Source organism: Aquila chrysaetos, chromosome 5 (genome assembly GCF_900496995.4).
Source record: "Aquila chrysaetos chrysaetos chromosome 5, bAquChr1.4, whole genome shotgun sequence".
In the NCBI taxonomy this organism is placed as follows: domain Eukaryota; kingdom Metazoa; phylum Chordata; class Aves; order Accipitriformes; family Accipitridae; genus Aquila; species Aquila chrysaetos.
In genome coordinates, this window is record NC_044008.1 from 11,030,237 (window position 1) to 11,051,888 (window position 21,652).

The 21,652-nt window shown below is 37.8% G+C and overlaps 1 protein-coding gene across 17 annotated transcripts in view; it reads left to right on the forward strand.

Moving 5' to 3' along the window:
• Positions 1-21,652, forward strand: part of CACNA2D1 (calcium voltage-gated channel auxiliary subunit alpha2delta 1) — a 436,639-nt gene that overhangs the window by 37,220 nt on the left and 377,767 nt on the right. For all 17 annotated transcript variants that reach the window (XR_003923336.1, XM_030013900.2, XM_030013901.2 and 14 more), the window contains exon 2: positions 19,630-19,711. Coding sequence is in view for 16 of the 17 variants with exons in the window: in XM_030013900.2 (XP_029869760.1) it covers positions 19,630-19,711 (82 nt within the window). In the remaining variant the exon portion in view is untranslated. The remainder of the gene's footprint in view (positions 1-19,629; positions 19,712-21,652) is intronic.

The window sequence follows — 21,652 nt, forward strand, 5'->3', positions numbered from 1 at the left end:
ATTTTTTAAAAATAAAAATAACTTCTTGAAATACCTACTTTTTTTTTTCTGTTTAGATAGGCTTCATTGAGTTCAGTGAAAAGAATCATATTATTTAAGTCCTTAAACAGTGAAATTATTTGCAGTAAGAGTTTTATGGGATTAATAGAATTTGGCTGAAAGGAACCTGTCATAGCATCCATTTTTTCTTTGCTTAAGGCTAAAGCAGTGTTATATGAGTCTGAAAAATACTAGGTCTGCTGCATGCATGTCTCTTAAGTATTGGAAGCTTGAATATGTGGCTGATTAAGCAGTAGAACACGTAACTATGGACTAGGCTGTGCATAGTCATAGAATTGACTAGCAAAGGACTAACAGAAGTCTACACAAATCACCTATAGTAGAAGATGTACAGACCAAGAAACATCTAAATAGGCATTTGAAAATACATGGCACAAATAAAACATGTGCTGTTTGCTAGTAACTAGAGCTTGAGAGTGTGTTTAGCATATGGCTAAAACAATGAACTAAATGGTATGTATATCATAGAAAATGAGAACTACTGGAAGAATGCATGAGCTAATGCATGAGGGACTTGGTAAATGTGTATAAAATAGGGCCATAGTTTGGATTCTTTGGATTCAAGCTACAAGACAGCTAGCCTCAGCACTTTGCCCATTGTTAGGCTTGATAGCATGGTGCCATGAATAAAAAAAGCCCTGTATGAGAAATTCAGTGTTAAAGTTTACGGCTGTGCAAGGCGAGTAATATTTCCCTAGAGGAGGTGTGAGTAGACACAGCTCTGGAGGAATCAGTTGTGACCAGTCCCTGAGACCCTCTGGCCTGTTGTGCCTAAAGGTGACATGACACCTGGGGAAATTAGAGAGCTGGTTGTCCCTGAGCGGTTGTCCTGTGCCTGTGGGAGAGGCAAGCTTGGAAAGGAGCAGATAGCATCTTGCTAAATCCATTATCAGGTAGCTTTAGAAAGAAATAATGGCTTATTGTTTAACTGTAGCCATATACAAAGCTGTTCGTTGGCTTTTCTTTTGAAGTTTTTAATGCCTTGTTGGTTAATGTCCATTTTTCACAATAGAAAAGTAGTAGGACTTGGTTTCTGTATTGCCATGTCATTCTTACTCTGGAAGCTGCTAAATGCAATCAGCTTACACCAATGTGAAAGTAGTGCAAAGCAATGTAGAATGAGATACCTATTTTACTGCATCAAGGGAGTGCTGAGGATCTGAGTGGATGTGGAGAGGTACAACTGCTCGGTATGGTTTTGCTTGCTGCTTCTCTCTGATTATTAGGGGGTTGGAGAAGTTAGAGGTTTGCCAGGGCTAAGCTATTTCTGCTCACACTTACTTGCCCAAAAGTCTAGTGAAACCGTGACAAGGATGATGATTCTTTTCATGGTTCTGCCATGATTTCCTTTATGATTTGGCAGGTCACTTGTAATTCATTTAGCCTTTCAGGAAATACCAATTTGGAGCATGTAGTGTTGACAAAAGGCCAATAAGCATAACAAAGAGGGTGGTCCCTTTTACTTGTCCAGATGACTGATAACAAATAAAAGGTCAGCTTCACATTTCATAGGTCATTTACTTTTTTCTTGCGGGAACAAAATCAATCGGCCCACTTTCCCTCCCAAGACCACTACCAATGGACTGTGTGAATGATGATGTGACTCTTCTGTGCTGACACGCTTTTTGGATTGACATTTGAAAGGAAATGGTAAAAGTCAAAAGTCAATGCAGTAAATGTGCTCTTGGAAGGGATATATGATTTTAGGTTGAGCAAGAGACAATTTCAAAGTATCCCATCAGAAGTGGAGAAGAGAGAATACTGCAGTCTTATCATGACAGTGAATAGCAACAGGTTTTACAGCTTACTAGTCCAGAACATGCTACTTGATTATTTTCTATTTAGCAGTTGTCAAGAGTATGGTAACGGAGCCGCCAATACCTTGCTTGTATAGGAAAGCCGATAGCCATCACATACTTTTTCAGTACATTTTGATGCACATTTTCAGTATCTCATTATGTTGTGTACTATAAAAAGAGAGTGTGTATGGAGGAAACCCTTGTACTGTGATTACAGTTTATATACATAGACCTTTCATCTCAACTAACACTATGTATTGAGGACGTAGATACCCAAATCTGACACCATCATTAAGAATTTCATGACTTTTGTGTATAAATCTATTACTCTCTTCTTCTTTGGCCTTTTCATGGCACATCACTGTTTTGCCTCCATTTTGTTTTATTTTATCAGGAACGGCTTTTCACTGTCTCAATAAAGGATTTCTACAGAGTTGAAGAACATGACAATAGACCTGTATTGTGCATGCATTAATGCTTCTCCCGGTGTCTGATACTAGTGCTGTTTTTGTACTGGAAATGGGAGAAGCTAGTGTTTTATGATGCGTGCTTATCATAAACCACAGTTTAGAAATGTTTGATTTTGTGTTTGCAATGTGAAAGTAATTTATTCAGAGAAACAGAAGAACTATAAAAGATTTATACATAATTAGGAGTATAACTTGAGCAGTAATGTCAACATTTTTCTCCCCAAATGCTCTTCTGTGAAAGTACTCTCTTCTTTCTCTTGGAGGATATACAGTAGCCTACATAAATCAAAGTATTAAGTTGATTAAATATTAAACACAAATTCTAAACTTTCATTAAAGTGGTCTGTTACCTTTGTAAGACTGAAAGCTATCTCATCCTTCTTATCTAAAGTATCATCAGTTGTACTGCAGGCAACAGATCTCACATAGCACTGCACTCCCCTATTTTAAATGAAAAGAGATTATGTTTCAGTGACATGCTTAGAAAGGGTTATAAATGGATCAAATTTTGATTGTGCTACTTTGTTGTGTTCTGAGGGCCTTTTAAACATCAGTTGATCTCAGAATGCTTTCCAGATAGCCTTCAGCAATCATGATTGCTCCTAGAAAAAAGGACATGCTAATTCTGCAAATGGGGGTTGGTCAGATGTCTCTGTCTTTGTTTACCTTCTTCTATACCCACACAGATCAGGTGGTTGTAGATGTGGTAGACTGGCCCATTCTCAACCTCTCACTTGAATTTAAGAGAGGGGTTTTGTTGAGACAGACAGGTTGACAATTTAGTGAAGGAATGTTTTCTTTTGCAAAACAGCCATGGGGATTTAGAAACTTGTGAAAGCTCCTGTACTATTTATTTACCCCATGATACAATCCTTAGGTGCAACTCAGAAAGCCCAGTTCAGGCACTTGACTCCCCACACAGTCAATGTATGGTAAGAGGCAGAAACTTTCAAAGAGGCAATGTAGAAACCTACAGCGAGAACCTAAAGCAGATCACACAAATACCCCTCAGATTGTCATTAATGTAATGGAGGTTGAGTACACAGATCTTCCAGGCATTGAAAAATATCTCAAGCTTGTACTAAGAAAATATTCAGAGAATTCATTTGAACTGCCAAGCACTAAGCACTGTGTAAAGTTACAGTAAGGATATAGTCTCTATAGAGTTAATCGTGTAACAGAACACTAAAGGTGTGCGAGTCAAACAAACCACTCATAATTTGTGTCAGGTAAACATACTTTGATGGTCTGCACATAAAGCACCTGCCTGTTATGCTGCTTAACTTTCAGACAACAAAATCAGTGAAGCGGTTTGTTGCCTTTACTACCTCCTGAAGCTGGGCTAATACTTAAAGGGCTCTTGTAAGCTCTCTCAAATAACCCAGATAAAGCCAAGGTAAAAAAAAATATTCTGAATATTACATTTAAGCATAAATACATTTCAAACCATACTCTCGAATTTAAGGCCTGATCCGTGATTTCTGATTTCTTTTAACAACCTCTTACATAAGGATAACAATTCTTCATGATTTCTTTAACAGCCTCTTAAATAAACAAGAGATTAGTGAAGATGGTTGAGCGTGAGAAATACAACTATTTGTGTTCATAAAAGACTCAACTCAGTGAAACCTACTTCTTGGCACACGGAGATGGCTCAAAGGCTGTTGATCAGATAGTGATCATTCAAATCACACTTAAGAATCTGGTCCTGTTTGGATCCCATGTGCTATATTCATCTAATATCATGCCTGAAATCCACAAAGAAAGAAAGTACAGGACCTTCCACTGCACCTCTGTGTGCATTGTAAAATCAGTAACTAGGATGTAAGAGGTGGGCAATGGGACAGGCATTACATTTAAAGCTGGCTTCATGGTTGCAGCATAACAAATCAGTTTTTATCTGGAGAAGACTCTGACCTACCTTTATTCTGTGCAATCTAACTAGAATCTTTGAAAAAATTGGATAATGGGTTAGTGCTTGTTGCAGGCAATTTTATTTGACTTACACATATTGTGTAAGGTTTTCCAGGTACTACTAATTCATTAGAAATACATCTGTGTGAGAGAGTATTTTGAAATAAGCAAATGACACGTACCTTACCATGCTGTGAAGTTTATTTTAACAGGCATGCAATGGAACAGGCAAGAAAGAACTTTGATATAGAAACTACTAGCCTAACATGTCAGATGCAGACAAAAATAAGAAGAAAATTGTACAGATTGTGACACTTAGTGATTAAGTGTCTGGCAAAGGTATGGTTCTACTGTTTCAGAACTATCTTTATGGTGAACATGAGAACACAGTTGTACTAAAGTTCTTGCCTTCCCTTCCATCTGGGGAATGTTACATATTCAGAGCTGTCGAGGCATTCAATGTATCCTTGGAATCTGGTGTGTTGTCACAGAAAAATTGTATTACAGTCATGACAATGAAGAGAAATGCAGAAACTGCACCTAGTATAAAAGGCTCCTTCATCTTTCTCTACTGATATCGACAGCCTTTTCACTGAGCAATGTGGAAACTGCCTAGGGTAGCATTTTATAAATAAAATAAAATTTTTTAAAAAGTTGAAATGCTCTCTTTCACAGACATTTATCTAAATTAAGCAATTCAATCTTTTAGTTTGTGCTTTTGCAGTATAAGAGCTATCCCTTCATTCGCACTTTCTGTCCCTGCCAGCTATTGCTCTCTTCTACTTATTGACACCCATCCAGGCCTAAATAAATGCAGCATGACCCTCCAGAGTTGACATTTTCCCTGCTTGCCAGGCTCGTTCTTATTTTCTTCTTTTCTGTTGCCTGATTACTTAATATCTGTGCCTTTTAAATAGGCTTTAGTTACTTCTGGTAGTCCAGGTTGGAACCAAGGCATCTCTTTACTTGTCACAGTGCAGATCACAGCATAGGGGGAGACAGACTGAGGTGGAGACTGGCTTGTATTCTTTGCATAATCAGATTCAAATTACTGTTGTTGTTTCTATTTGAATAACCTTCTTTTTCTTTCCTTTTAAAAAAAAAAAAAAATCAATCCTTTCCTAGATCAATATCAATGAATCTGCAGTTGTTTATTAAACAGTTGGTAGTGCACTCCCTTCAGAACACCTATCACCACTGCTCTGGATTAGCACTTTTCTTAATTAAATACTATTTATGACTGTCTAACTTAAAACCCCAGTACTTTATACTGGGAAATTGAAACAGAGGGTGAGGTATTGGGAAATTGAAATGGAGAATGAGGTGCTGGAAAAGGAAATGGAAGGCACTCTTGTGATTTATCTATTCTGCATAACACAGAAGGGCATTACTTTAGCAATTGACTTTTTTTTCTTTGCTCACTGTAATGACTGCTAGAGATACTGATTTAATCAACCAACCATGCAAGTGCAATGATTGTGAATCAAATCGTTGTGAAGCAAACAAATGTTTCACAGTAAATTGCCAAGGGATACCAGCTACCCTGCTCTGTTTTTACTCAAATAGATTGTCTTTTAAGCAGCTGCCTCATAAAAAGCCTTCGCTATGTATGGACTTTTAATCAAAATGTCACTAAATCCTGCATTCTGGTATGCTTCATTTGAAACACATCCAATGCTCTTATTTATTAAATTGTCCGGTGTCGACTCCAGCCACCACTAACCCTAGTAAGCAAAGATAGATGAGGGAGTGACAAAAAGCTTGTGTCAGAGCTGAGATCAGTTGTGCGTGTGTGATGTCTTGATCTATTTGTACATCCCTCTTGGGGACCATCGGGCAATTAAGTTCACCCATTTCAAACACAGCCCTTTCTGTACACTCTTGATTTGATAGGAGAATGGGTAATTCCTAGTAATGACTACTACATCAATTATATTGCATTGTATTGATGCTTAATTAGAGAATGTGTTGAAATGGGGGAAGGGGACAAGTGGAAGAGGGGAGGGTTGGCTCCCAAGTAAATGTCAGAGACTCTTCCTTAATAGCCTGTCGGTTTAATGTGCATTGAATGCGCTGACAAGCATTGTGGCCTCCTGACCTTAGAGCATTTACCCCAGCCTGAGAAAGGAGAGCGAAGACTCTTTGAGAAGGCATTGTTTTAGAGCTGAATTACATTTAATGTCATTCTTGTTCAGCTTTACTGCGAACTGACCCTTACAGCCCTTTGGCCCTGTGTGCACAGTTGGAAACCATTTCTGTGCCTGAGCTTTCTGAGTCAAACACTTGCAGTCTCGTCAAACAGGCGTTCAAAAGTGAAGCCCAAACATCATGAGTATGTACTCTTTATTTTTCTAAGGTTTATGTAGGTAATTTGTGAGCTATCTGTGAGAGTTCTTTTTCTTTTAAAGAATGAAGCTGAGACTTCCGTATCACTTCAATAATGACATTTAGCATTATCCTTCAATCTCCAGTTTCTGCAAATTTAAGAAAAATACTATATACTGCTATTGGAGGATTACAACAGAAATATAAGACCTGCACAGCTGTTCATGACTGAACTGGCTTGTGAAGCCTGACACTACCCATTTCAAAAGGTTAATTTTGTAAAGTGGAAGATTGAAATATGGGTTTGGTTGCTGCTGGTTCTTTGCTGCTGGTTTTTTACAGGGTAATTGCATTGATTTTTTCTGCTAGTTTACAGTATGCTAGCTCTTCTGATATACAGCTGGTCTGTCTAACACCCTAGAGAAACTTAGTCATGATTTTATTATATCTAAGGTCTGCCTGCAGCAGCCTGTGCAGACACTGTCCTGATCCTGTGATCAGGAGTCTTGACCTCACCTAGGCTTGCTAAAGTACGAAGAGTTCATGGATTCGGACCTCATATTGTAATGGACAGTTTTCAAAACTGTTTTCAAGACAGAAAACTGCAGTGTGTGTGGGAACAGATTGATAACCTCTTAAACAGGAGGAAAAGAATGCATTGATTATTTTCTCGTGTACTATTATCCTTTTCAAATAGCCATTAATATGCATTTGCATCCCAGGAACCACAACATGCCAGCTGCGCCTTTAGCAAAAACTCAGTGTAATTCAGTGCGACTTTGTGAAATGGAAAGAATTTAAAGACAGCATGGCTATGCTAATTTTGATGTTAATTTCTGTAGAAACTTAATATTCTGTGCCAGTTTTGCTTGTACAATAATCTCTGCTTTGCATCTTTTGCGTCTTTTGTCGTGATATTTTACTTTTTGTTTTAAATGGCAGCACTGAATGCAGATAGTGCCTATCTTTCAGAAGATAGAGTCTATTTAGGTCTTTCCAAAAAAATGTCTCTTCATTACTATAAATGCTATTACTACACATGCCACAGCAGTGGCACGTTAAGGAGGTGACAGCTTTGCACATTGGAAGACAGGCTTTGAAAGGAAGAATATATTTGCAAATGAAACAGCTGATTAATTTGGATGTGCAGCTTTCAAGTAATATTCTTTGGAGTACACTGTAACACAAAAATTTCTTAAAGTATATAATAATTTGAAAAAATATCATAAATTAGAAGAGTAGCATTACATTGATGGAGTATAGTTGGAGTCAGGTTGTTTTTTTTTTTCTTAGACAACATGGGTTTATCAGAGGGTGGCATTCTGCTATCTGATATAATAGATGTTTTATTTATGAATCCTTGTCATTATTAAACAAGAGGGATCAACATCACAGAAAACTGCATTTGAAAGGAGGTTATAAAATGTGAAGCTTGGTAGCAAACAGCTCATAGTTGTGTAAAAAAACCCCTACACTGTTTTTGCCAACCTTTGTTGCTTTTTTCAGGGCTTAAATGACCATAGAATATTTTCAAAATGAGTTTCATATTAAATGACTATTATAAACAACATCTTTTTAATAATAATAATGATTTCATACTGAGTTATATGGAAGATTCTCCCTATACAATCAAGCCCTATCTTCCACAGTGCATAAACACCTGCTTATCTTTAAGCATCCCTCTATTTTTACATTTAAGTTTTACATTTAGGCAAGTGGGAAATCCAGAAAAGGTAGACTTGCTGTACAGGTTCCAAGTGCAGACTCTCAGTTCAGCTGTGTACTTAAATTATATGACTAGTGCCACTTGCATAGGTGGAATTACTCACCAGCTCATGTACCTCGCTGCAGCAAAGCCACTGGCACAGGGTACTTCAATGATTTGCTGGTGCTAGTGTCAGTCCTCTCTGTTGGAATTCTGCTGCTACAACCAAAACCCACATCAGACAATCAGGTAAATACAGAGAAGTGAGCAACCGAGCTCCCAGCTGATGCAATGTCATTGCCTTAGTTGCACTTACCTAATATATTCTGTGAGAGGTCAAGTACTTTAATACCCATTTTTCTCACTACCCCCCTTCCCGCCAAAACCCTCTAGTTTTTAATACGGGTGCTGATTTATATCTCAGCTCCCTGAAAGACAGTGAGATACACTGATTTAAGACATATCCATGTGCTGCTAAACTCAAGGGAGATTTTGCTGTTCACTTCCTCAGAAGTGTAGGTGGGGACAAAATGAGATGGACATGTGGTCATTTCTCTGAAAGCTTGTCTTGGCATTCCTGTTAAGTATATACATTCAACGCTGCATAACCTAAACCAAAAAAGGTTACTCTGTATACATGCAATGATAGATCATCTAGAAAAAAGAAACACTAAAGTTTTAATTTTTACCTGAATTACTATATATTTGGTATTACTTTGGTAAGTTTTTTTTTCAGTCTAAGGTCTGATCCTGTATTTCTTTGTCAGGCTGAGGCAGGCTTTGCATTCAGTGTGATCATACCATCTCGTGGTACAGTGATATTATACTGCTGCATTATGCAAACATTATGTAGTCTCCATTTTCACACAGTTATACCTAGATACTATGGTTTCTTCATGTATATTATGAAAAAAGGTAAATGTCCTACCGCAAACAACAGATCAAACTAATTGCATGCTTTAAGGAGATAAATGTATGTGTCTTATTGTGGTGGCTTGTATGTGTATTCAGTATGGAGGGCACACAAGTCCAGTCCATATGTGTAGCTTCTGCATTCTAGATGCATGAAAACAAGATACTGCAATAGTAATGGCACAAATTGGGTGGCTCAGATGAAATTCTCACTGGGTTGAATTGGTGCGCATACATGTGGATGAATGTGCATAAGTAAGTTTCTGAATACGTTCCTGGTTTGTAAGAAATGCTTTCTTTTTTCCTTTAATGTCTTCTTTACTGGTATCCAATATGCCATATTTTAATTTCCTTATACTTTTTTTCTGGGGCTAAAATGTAATGCTTATTAGTTTGGGGAAAAGTAATTTCAATATAAATGATGGTTAAAATGTGAGTGTGATATGTTAAACACAACTGATAAAATAATTTTTTGCCTGAAACGCCTTAGCAAAATTGTGCAGTTAAGCACTTTGTAAAGTTCCATTACACCAAGATTTATTTTTCAATCATTTTTTTAAGACATGCTTTTTTATTCTCCAAAGGCATTATACCATTAACAGACTTACCATATAATATAAAACCATCAAAAAATAGCAGCGTTTTCATATTATTTTACACCGGGACCAGCTTCTAATCCAGGTTTAGTTGCTACAGTACTGGAATAACTGTAGTGATGTATGTGAGATTCAGTTTCAGTCTCCTTTTTACCAAATTGAATGTATGATTTTAGTGGAGTATCTGTGTTTGTATTAATGAACTTAGTCCAGATTGCATTGGACACTCTTTAAATACTAGTTATCAGAGGTGAAGCAAAGAGAGGATAAGAGGCATCTTAGATGCTATTCTGGGGGAACTCCAGTGGGGGCAAAAATACCCAGGTCTCTCTGGTGGCTGCTCCTCCATGAGATCTATATGCTAGGCCATATGTTAGACCATTGCGATTTAAAACAAAATGATTGCATTTCATCTAGTACAAATTAGCAACAAATTAGGGAATCTTCATTTTGAACTTACATTTCTCAGCCACAAAAATGGTAACTAGATTTTGAACGTTTGATTGTTTTTCCATTGCTAAGCAATAAATGGTACTAGATGTATATCTGATTGTAAAAGCCTTTAATGAAACACATCTGAGGACTACTGCTAGTCATTTGAGCCGAAAATTTGTTATGTCTTCTCTGTTAAACTGTTTTAGCACTATAATCTTTGATAATTAAAGCATAATAATTTTTAAGGAGTTCTTTTTACAGCTTATAGTAATTTTGCAGCTGATTCTATGTCAGGCTTACATTAAAGATTGAGCTTAAATTATTAAATGATATTTTGTGCAACAGTAATTTCCATTAGAGGATATTTTTCATGTTATTTGTTAGGAAGCTTTAGACTCCAAAAGAACACTTTTGGCAAAGGGAAATATTTGTGAAGCAGAAGCTGTAATTATGAACATGTGTGGCTAAGCACCTGTCAGCCACTTGGTTTATACTGAGCGAGCTTATAAAATAGTGTGACCATGCCCTGATCCTGGCTCGTGAAAGTGAACACCATATTTAAGCAATTACTCGGTCACTCCTGTTTAACATCTGGATGCTTTGGAGAATCTACCACACACTTGTTAAAGTGGAAAGTGCAGTTACAGATAAAGAACTGAACTGAAACATGAAGCGAAGGTATTTCAATGGGAGTGAGCAGCTGTGAGGGGGTCCAGCCTCTGACTCTGAGGGTGCTGTTCCCAGATCCATCCTTGAAGCCTTCTGATAGAGATATTTAGGCAAGGTTTTGTCAGAAGGTGAGAGCAAAACTGCCATTCAAGCTGTGCTCCAGGGCTACAAAAGAGATGTCAGGGTGAAGGAGTTAGCTGGGCCTAGAAGTTCTGGGTGAGGATGGAGAAAGGTTTCTGCTTTTCTAGGAACTGGGCCAAGCACTGAGCAGCTCATGGTGCTATCCACAGTTGACCATTTCCATCCTGGAACCTGCCACGGGGACTCAATATTAAGAAGCAAACCATTTGTTAGGACGTAGGCAGTCATTGAGGTGTGGCAGATCTGCCCGTCACTTGCCATGAGCCACTGACTTGCCCCTGACTTTGTCCTGGAAGTCAGTGGTGGAACTTAAACCTCCTGAGCTGCTGGCCAAATCAGGGGGCCGTTCCTTCTCCTTCTGTCTGTATCAATGCTGCATCAATGGGTTCCTAGTTCCCCATTTATCTGTGGTGCAAAGGGATGCCTTGAAAGAGCAGTCGGTAGAGCAGTCATTAGTGAGTGCTCCTGTGTGCTTGCTCTGTGAAGGCTATGACAGAGAGGAACCACATTTATATAGAGAAGGATTGTTTGGAAAAAAATTGGAAAATCATACTAGCTTCTGTGACTGGATGGCTTAAACATGTGAAATAAGAGCTTAAAAAGCCCAAGTCTAAACATTAAAATGTCTGCTACTAAATATCAAGTGTATCCTGAAGAGTTTTCTGTCTATATTGACCCTTTCTACAGAATGACAGATATGACATAGAAATTATGTCCTACTCCCCAAATGTTTCAATTTGACAAATGTAAAATAAATATTCCAAGCAAGGGTTTTACATTTTGAAAACAAGAAAGAGCAAGAGGGTCCCTCTGGCCTTGGCTATTGGGGCTGTCTTATATCTGGAAAGTCCTTGCAGACTACATGGTCAGCAGCTTGTCACATTTGGGCAGATAAGACAGTCAAAGAGGGCAAAGAAACAAAGTAGTATTTTTTCTTCTTCTTGCCAACAGAGGAAATATTTTTGCCTATGGAGTAGATGAAGCATTTTATGCATCCATTTGCACACACAGAGATAGCATAGCTTCCCTATTTTCCTCACTCAGTGCAGTAGCTAGATGACATGAATTAATCTGTGCTTTGCTTTTATTACACAAAAGTTCTTCCAAACATTTGTACAAAATTGTGTGATATATTTTTCAACAGATAGCTGGCAGTGGATATACATGCCTGTATCTTTCTCTCATTGGAATAAAGTGGGATCTCCGAACACTTGCAGGACACATCCCTTTTCACTTAAATTTCCAAATCCTTAATTTCCTTACACATTGCTATTTACTATACATAGTATTTATACTATAGTTGTAAGCTGTCATACCTTCACATAGTCCATTAGCAAATTTCCAAACAACAGAAAAAGAAGTATTGGAGGGCTATACACCACCCCGAGCCATTCATAACCGTAGAACTTATACAATGAGGTGAGCATGTCTCTAGATGATGAATTTAAACCTCCTTCACTCTGTGGCATCTAACTGGACTGTTACAAATCCTATAGTAAGATGTGGAAAATTCACAAATGCTTATACAGACTAATTTGCCTTAATTTGTTTTCATATCACATCTAAATTATATAACCCTATTTTGTTCATTTTCTGGCTATGCAGTGGAGATTCAAGAGCTTGATCTCATAACCATGGGATTTAAGTGATCTTTGCATCAGTCTCTCCATATCCAACCCTTTTGTTTCCCTGATTTAGAATCAGTGGGATTTTAGCACTCTACGACAATTTGTTCAGTATTACACAAAACCTGCCTTTTTTACACCTTCCAAAGTCTGGTTCTCTATAAATCTATCCATCCACCCACACACCTGAAATACAAGTACTGTCAGCTTAATAGGTCATCAAAATATATAGTTGTATTAAAACTCAGTAGTTTTGCAGTAGGAGGTATAAATGCAGCAACACAGGTAATTTCTGTGTAGAAGGTTAGTAATTCCCTTGTAACATATGTTTTTCTTTCACATGCCTTCTATAAATTACAATAGCAGTTTCTGTTTGCCCTTTAGTGTTGCCTAAGAGGGACAAAGAATGGTTGAGAATCCTGCTTTTATGATAATTCTGTAACCTTTCCCCCCTCCTTCACTGACAGCAAATCGTCTAAAAAGCATCTGATCCTGAAAACGAAGGTTTTTCTGAGCAAGAAAATAGAGTGGGATTAGCATGAAAAAATATAGCAAGGCTTGCTCTCTCACTGTTTCTGAGTCTAGTCTCATTTATCTTCATTTTTCAAACACCACTTCTCTATTGAATTAGGAGCAATGCGTTACGTATTTTTTTCCTTTTTGATAATCCAAAAAGTATTGACCTATTTTGAAAATGCTTCTTCCTCTTGTTACTTACAGCTTTCATTACCTTAATTATTATTTTTGTATGCAAGAACTATTCAGAAACTTGAGCAAAATGTACTCTTAACTGAAGAGAGTTGGATGTGGATCTCCAACATACCAAGTGACTTCAACTGGCAGAGTTAAGTTGTATGCCTGCCTTTTTAGATTATAAGACATTATCCAAGCAGAAGTCAGCTAATGGACCTTAAATTAGTGTGAGTGGTCTACAAAGCTATGGCATATAATTACATGAATCTACTTTCCTTGAAGTCAGCAGAAAAAAATTGCATCAGTTTCAGCAGAAAAAAGGTTATAGCCAGGCTGTCCTACATCTAGATCTCTTGGTTTCTTTTACCCTTGTAATTGGGCAGTGCTTTGTTCTGCAAGTATAGTTTGGTATACAGGTTTAACATAAAAATAGTTTTTAATGAAGTTAAAAGAAAGATTTCTTAGTCTAGCACCTGCTATATTAAGTTCTGCTTGGAGCGTGACTAAGGGTGTACCTGTGAAAATCCTCTAACTTTAGGAAACATTGTCTTGCTTCAAAAAAAAGAAAAAAAAAAAGGAAGAAAAAAGAAAAAGAAGAAAAGTGGAAAAAAAATCTTTCTCTGCTGTCAAAACAGCTGTTATGCTAGGTTGGCTAATAGTGTAATGTGGATGGATGGCTCTGTAGTGTTCTGGCTGTTTCTTCATCAATCTGATCACAGCCCAGGCGACAGCAGCAGGGTTGTACCTTCTAATTCCCCAGTAAATGACCCATGTCTGTCTTTAATCAGACAGTCCCCTTCATCATTCAAATCACTTAGAAGTTGCTGTGGAAAGGCATGTGCGCACTCCTTTTGTCTAGTCATTGTTTGATATGGGGAAAATCTGTGTGTGGAAGAAGGGGGTTAAAATCAATTGTGCTGCAAAATGTAATCACCTTTCAGTGGAACATCCGTTGCAATGTTCATGCCACACTAATAACGATAGGAAGAAACTAACCTTTTGTACAGGCTTTCTGTTGGTGCCCTTTGCAGAAAAAAATGACTGCTGCTTCTTTAAGTCATGGGAGCTCACGTTTGCTGTGACAGCTTTCCAATTGTTAAATAAACTCTGACCATGAGCAGCTGTCAGACAGATATTGCACTACAGGCTTCAGTTAAAAGGAGCACCAGACAAGCATTTCAGCCCCTAAAGGCTCTTGTTTCATTTTTTTTTTAAAGACATACTTTTTAAAAAAAAAAAATACAAATAGATAATATGTTTCCTTAACCGAAAAAAAGTTGTATTCTAAACATTCTGCCAAATTTTCCCATGAAAGTTATAGGATGTGATTACATGCATTTCTGAAAAACAGTCTATGAGAAGCATGAAATATCTTAAATGTATACTTTTGTTTTGTGACAAGATGGGAGAATTGAGATGCAGAAATACTGACATTAGACCTTATAAATAATAATAATGGTGTTATTTAAATTCTTGTGGGAAGGCAAAAGTAATTATACTGAGCTTCCTCAGAGTTGTAGAATGCCATTTTATCATTTTGTACTTTTGATAGTAATCTAGAAAAACCCTTCTGAAGTTATTACTTTTTATTGTGTTGGACCCTGCTGTACTAGCTGTTGTACAGGCAAGGAAGACAAGGACAGTTTCTGCTACAGAAGGTCTAATAGGTTAAGATGAATATGCAAGAAAATTACCTTTTAAGGTAAATATACAGTCAGTACTGGAAGAAGCATTATTATTTACATGTAAGTTACAACTGGGGAGGGAAATTGCCATTAAATTAGAACAAAGGTGGACTTCTTCCTACTCCAATTTAGAAACTGATATTGTCTAACCTAGCCTGCCTAAAAGTAAAGCCTGTGGCCTAGCTACGCTGGAGAACCTGGAGTAGGAATCAAAATTGTCCGAGGCTCCACTAAAGGCAATGTAGGAGACAGGTAGTTCAGCTTACCTGGCTGAGGATAACATGGGTCATCTCTGGAAATGCCTTTTTCCATTGACTGAAGCAGAAGTCTAGTTCAATTGCAAATTAAAACAAAAAAAGAAAACAAAAACTAGTCTGGGTAACTAACTTCAAAAAGCAAGGTGTGGGCTAATTGTGTGGAGGCAGGAATTCTAGACAATATCTAAGAAGTATTTATTGAAAAATCGAGAATATTTTTGCAATTTAAAGAGGAAAATTATCCATATTTCATTTACAAGTAATTGTACTAATAAGTAATTCATGTTTTTAAGGGTAACTTATTCCAAAATTTCAAGTTTAACTAACTACTATGTGTTCTCACCCTTCTAGTTTCCTTTTAAGACAGAGAGGAATATATCCAGTAAAAATACAAAGCAGTGGGAAATGAAAAAAAGTCAATTTAAAAATCAATCCTCCCTGATTTTTTCTATCAACTCCTCTTAGAAATAACACCCAGAATTTTTATAACTGAAATGGATCATAAAAAAGTCTAAGTGTGTTCTATTATTTTATGCTTTTGAAAACACTTTTGGGTAATGGGTTTCACTTTTTCACCTTTCATATACCTCATTCTTTCACACAGAAAACCAGAAACCATTCAAAAATGAAAGATGATAGCATTTTTTTGTTTTTGTTCATACTTGTGCTTATAAGTTGGTACTGTTCTCACACATACACATGATGGGCTTAAAGTCATGGTAAACATAGTATACCGTAAGAGGTGATTTTTAACAAACTGATTTCTATACAGAATTAAATGTTTATATAATATAAGGACTTTGTGGATTTAAACCAAGAAGTTAATTTATTTTACTTCAGATTTTGGAAAGCAAAGTATAGAAGAGAAGGTTTGGGAGCATTAAAACAACGATGGAATCAATTGTAATAGTCAATGAAAATGTAATTGGTCCCTAAATCCCAACATACATCACTTTCATGTGGCCATGTTAGAGATGTAGGATGTGGATGAGCAAAGAAATAAGGCAGTAAGAGTACTCTTGGTGATACAATGCAAAAGGAGAAAGCAAATACAGACCATGACTCTGCTGACCTGTTGTACCTATTAGTGTCTGTTGAACCTCCATGGAAAAGCATCAACACTATCCTGAAGGGGTCTACCCGTTATTTGGCTTGGAGATAGGTAGCAAAGTGACTCAAATGGTGCAGCAAACATTCATCAAAGAATGGCAAAATGGCCTGAAGATTGGTCAAATCACACAACGGGTAAGAAGTGTCAAGAAAAATCTAGAGAAAGGGCTGTTCAGTTACAGTAGATAAAAGGAGCCTTTGGACACCTGTTAAAATATTGTGTCCCTCTGGAGGTCTTTCCCTTAGCATGCTTTGTTTCGTAAGCGTTTAATAAGGTGTTAAGCCCTGCAGGAGAGAGTTCTGGTAGAGCACTGGAGGACAAACTCATGGAGTCTCCAGTCTTTTTACTCATTCTGCTACCTCTCCCTGACTTTCTCAGGATTTGGGAAGAGAGTGGGGGATACACCAAGTTAAGAGGTAGGCCCATTTTGAGGTAAATCCTCTTTTCATGCCACGATATGGAGGGGCTACCTCTGGAAATGGCATATCAGTAAGGTTTCCATTGAAGACACTTGCTCAAGCCTTTCTTCCAATATGCACTCCTATAGTTCCCCATTAAAAGGTTCTATTGTTAGTGAAGAGGTTTACTCTTACTAATTAATTAGCAGTTTATTACAATCAGATATGAGATGACTGAATTCTTAACAAGTGTTCTAGTACCCATCAGTCCTTTTTAAGTGCCAAAGGGTTTGTCCCAGTAACCATTTTTTACATTCTGTGTTACACCTTTTTTTTTACAACTTTCACAATTTTCTGTGCATCCTTTTTCCTCGTGGAGAATCCAGTGAGTATTCTATACAGTGGAACTCGTCCTGTCAAGACTTTAGAACTATTCTATTCAGAAGCATTGATTTTACAGTCTTTTAAAAGAGTTTTTTAAAGCTTGGCCCAAATTAGAAAAAATACCTGCAAGCAAAAGAAATTGTTCATGGAAATCTAGATATTCACAACCTGTGTGATAAGGCCTCCTCTAGCATTATTGATTTGGCATACATAGTTGTTCAATCAATATAGTCTTCTTCCCAAAATTTTGGGATTATAACAGCATTCTGCCATCTAGAGTAGAAGTCAGTCTTCATCGAGTGCACTGAGAATATTTTAAAGGGTAGAGAGTCTTCTGAAAGCTTCTAGTCCCTGGGAACTAGATCAATAAAAATTGTTCAGTGATGAATAAGAATAGTGAAATAAATTTAGTCTAAAACTTTTTCATGACTTTTAACAAAAAAAAAAAAAAAAAAATTCAGGGTGTTTTAAGATGTAATTTTTGTATGTCTGAAACACCTGGAATCCAGTGAGGAAATAATGGAAATACTGTACAGAGTGAAATCACTGTTCTTCATCCAAAGATTTGGAAGGGAAAAATAAAGATATGACACAATAGAAAATAAAGGGTATGACACAATGGAAAGCAAAGGATATGACAAAATAAATTAGAGTGTCAAACAAGCCAGGCCAGGGGCTGAAGGGAGGATGAAAACAGTAGTATCGCGGGCAGAAGCTATGGTTAATGGAAACCATGGTTAACATTTGCTAGTTCAATTTCTGCTACAGATTTTTCATGAAGGCCTCAAAGACACTTTGAGCTAAACCTTCAAAAAGTTCTTGTTTACTGTGTCAGAGTATTCTGCTTGTGCGAAATCGGATTCAAATAGGATTCATGAGAGACAGTGTACTGTTTGGGGAGCGACCCATTATTGATTGAGAAGAGGGATTTGTCTTAAATCTGGCACTTCTGTAAAACTCAGTACCTTCCTGTCTAGGTAGTTCCTATTTCTACCTGTGCACATGTTATTTTGGGCTGCCAGAAGGTCCTTCATGTTAGATGACACAGCGCTAAAACTTTTGTGTTTGGATGACTAATCACTTTCTTCTAAAGCATGAGGAAGGATCCTTTAATAAAAGTAGCCAAGTTGCAGCTCCTTAAGAGAGATTGTACCCTTTTAAGACATTGATTATGGTTTAACAAAAAATGTATTAATGACCATGGAAAGAAGGAGTAAAATCAGTTCTCCATGTTCTTTCTTAGTCTTCCAAATTTTCCATATTGCAGCAAAAATGGAGTCCCTCTTTTCCTGTCTTTCCTACTTTCATGAATAATCTAAGCAGTCATTCCTTGGGTATCAGATTAAGGATAGGAAATGGGTAGGATAAATATATGTATCTGTTCCAGGTTTCAGAGCAGAGAGCTGTGATAATGACAGGGATGATAGGATAGATGAGTTGGAGATCAAACTTTCTGGCTAGGCAAGCGACACAACCTTCTTCTGAACATGGACCTCACTGGAATAAACTTGTACTATGGCTCCTTTCCTGTTACAAAACATGACATGGCACGAACCATAAAAACTGTATTGGTTCCAATGCTTTTCCAAAGAGTCAGGTTTACTGGGCACAGGGAACCAAGCATGCACAGCAGCAAATCACTGCCTGTTCCCTGGTGAAAAACAGCAGCCGGGAGCGGGCATGTGTTGCCAAAACAGCTTGTGCCATCTATGTCTGCTGCTGCCTGTCCCACTGCTGCTTCCTTGGAGTGTCTGGAGAGGGGCTACAGGCCAGAAGATTTATTCTGGTTTGTCAGCCTGCTCCCAGTTGCTCTTTTAATCTGCTTGTGGTGTCTGTTGGGAGAGGGACCTCAAGGCCCTCAGGAAAGGAGGAGTTGCTGGGAGTGAGCTGCAGGTCAGGCAGGTTGTCCTGGCAGGCAGCGTACCAGCTCTGTTGCAGTGATCTTTGCTATAGGTAGTAATAGATACGATAGCATGCTTGGTTTACAGCTGGCTTAGTGTATGAGAAGAATCAGGTCATCAAGGCTGGGTAGAGGCTCTATTGAAAAAAAAAAAAAAAAAAAAAGAAGGTCAGTTAGGCTCTGTCACATTTAGAAACAGACCACAGTACCTGTCAACAAAAGGTAGCTACAGTGATATACTTGCTGGAGAAGACAGTGTCTGTCCTGGAGAACACCAGGCAAACTCCAGCTGATGAAAAGTAAAAGAAAGAAAAAAGCAAGTGACTTAGATTTGAGTCAGTGAAAGAGAACACCATCAGAGTGTAGTTTGAATATTTTGGTCCATTCCAAGGTTATTATTTTTTAGCAAAGACAAGTCTTGTACATTTTGTATTCAATTTTATCAACATATTCTGACTTTTTGCCCTTTTCTTGTGCTATATAATTGTAGGGAAGTTTCATTTGCCAGTGATCTGATTGGATGTCTCTCTCTTCTTTTTGGTTTCTGTAGGATAAAATCATGGGTAGATAAGATGCAAGAAGATCTTGTAACATTAGCACGAACTGCAAGCGGAGTCGACCAGCTTGCTGCGGTGAGTAAGAAGATGCACCTTAGACTGCAATAACTAGAAAGTAAAGTGAATGGTGTGCATCATGTAGGCATTACAATCATTTCATTGCAACATAGTAAAAAGATGTTGGGGAATTAAACGCTGCAGTGCTTACTGAGAGAGAAATGAATAACACAGACATCTATCAATTCGATCTTTTAATGTTGTAGCACTTGCTCATTGCTAATATTTAATCAGCTTTGCAGTATCAGACATGAGGCTTACCATTGTTGCAACACTTCCACCTGAAGCAAGTGCTTTATGTTATATGTTTGTCAAATATGGTATCCAGGAAGCAGCTGTTCACGGCAGTGGAGAATTCTGCTCTCTGTTAACAAGGGAGACTATTTTTCTGACACACATTTCCTGAAATGAAGCAGCTTTTGGTTAGAAGAAACATAGATGAGAATGAAAACTACTTTTGTTCAGCTGTTCCAATTTAAGCCAAAGTGTTTTAGGGAAGAATTTACAATTCTTCTGTCATTGAGAAGAAACTTTTGTGCTATATTCCATTCATAGAAGGTAAAAACACATCTAAGATTCCAGAAAAATGAAGTCACAATTCAGAAAATGTCAGGATTAGGCTGTCTATACAACTTTGTGTATATACATCATGATCCAGCATGTAACCACATGATCATACATTTCCTTCTCCCTATCCCTGCACAAGTCTCATGGCTCCTTCTGTGAACTGATGGATCTCTGGGTTGATGTAGGACTGTATAATGAAGGGAAATTTTGCTGTTCGGTCAGGAAAAGAAGTTATTCTGTCAGCCAACAAAAGCCCTTGGTGCTGGGGAACTGAACATGAAGATGTGAGATTTGTTTTTCAGAAGTCATAATCTCCCAAAATGATCCATGAAATGAGTAGTAGCTGTGTTTCAAAGCCATGAAGAAACACACAGAAAAGTCAGGTGTGAAGTTTCTCAGATTTAGCACTGTATATTAATGTATTCCTTTGACCTTAATGACTTTTTACCCAGACTTCCACATTTCTCATGTGAATGTTCTCCTAGAAGGACATTTTCTCTTTACTGACTATAAGAGGAGGCTAGAGGACTCGTTCAGATGTCCACATATACACTGTGGAAGCTTCAGTTTATATGAGATCACCACTGTCCTATAGAAGGAAAGGCTGTGTCACTGGATGTACATGAGGAACATAAATGAAAATTGCAGAGATTATTTTAGTTCTGGCCTTTTTTTGAGTGCTTCCTATTGCAACACAACTTAAGGCACATGCTTTAAATGCACTTTTTAATCTTGGAAACCCCCTGACAAACTGAAAACGAATTCTTGAAATCCTAACACAAAGTATCAGGTTGATACACACATGGGTTTCCAACACAGAATCTCAACAACACAGGAATGTCTATCATTTGAGCTTTCTGAGGAACTGTAAGGTTCACCCAGCATGGAACACTGATGGCAGTTTTTGTAGGTGGATTTCACATGTATCTGCTGACAGAGGACAATGAGGCTTGTGAATCATGTCTCTCCCCAGGTTTTGGTGAGGAGTTTCTGGTAAGAGGAGGGAAGGGCCCTTTTTGCTCATCTGATCTAGGTGTGATCTGTTCTCTCCTGCACTTCTTGTGTCTCTTTTTCCCTACTGTCTCCTCATTCAGCATCATATCTCTGATCCACCACTGGACTTTCCATTTCACTCCTGCTGTGCTGCGTGGGCTATCTTTCATCTCTCCTCAACATACTCTATGTTTTTGTCTCAGTTTCTACCTTTGCTGCCTGACCAGTCTGCCTTTCTCCCTTACGTTGGCTTCTTATACCTGTTTTAGGATCTCTCTCCTCAGCTTTTTCCAATTCAGCACCTCTCTCTGGACTCTTTAGTCCAGAGCATTAGCATTTCCAAAACTTTCTATCCAGGTGTGTGTGGCCAGCCTGTCCCAATACTCCTATTGCATCTCT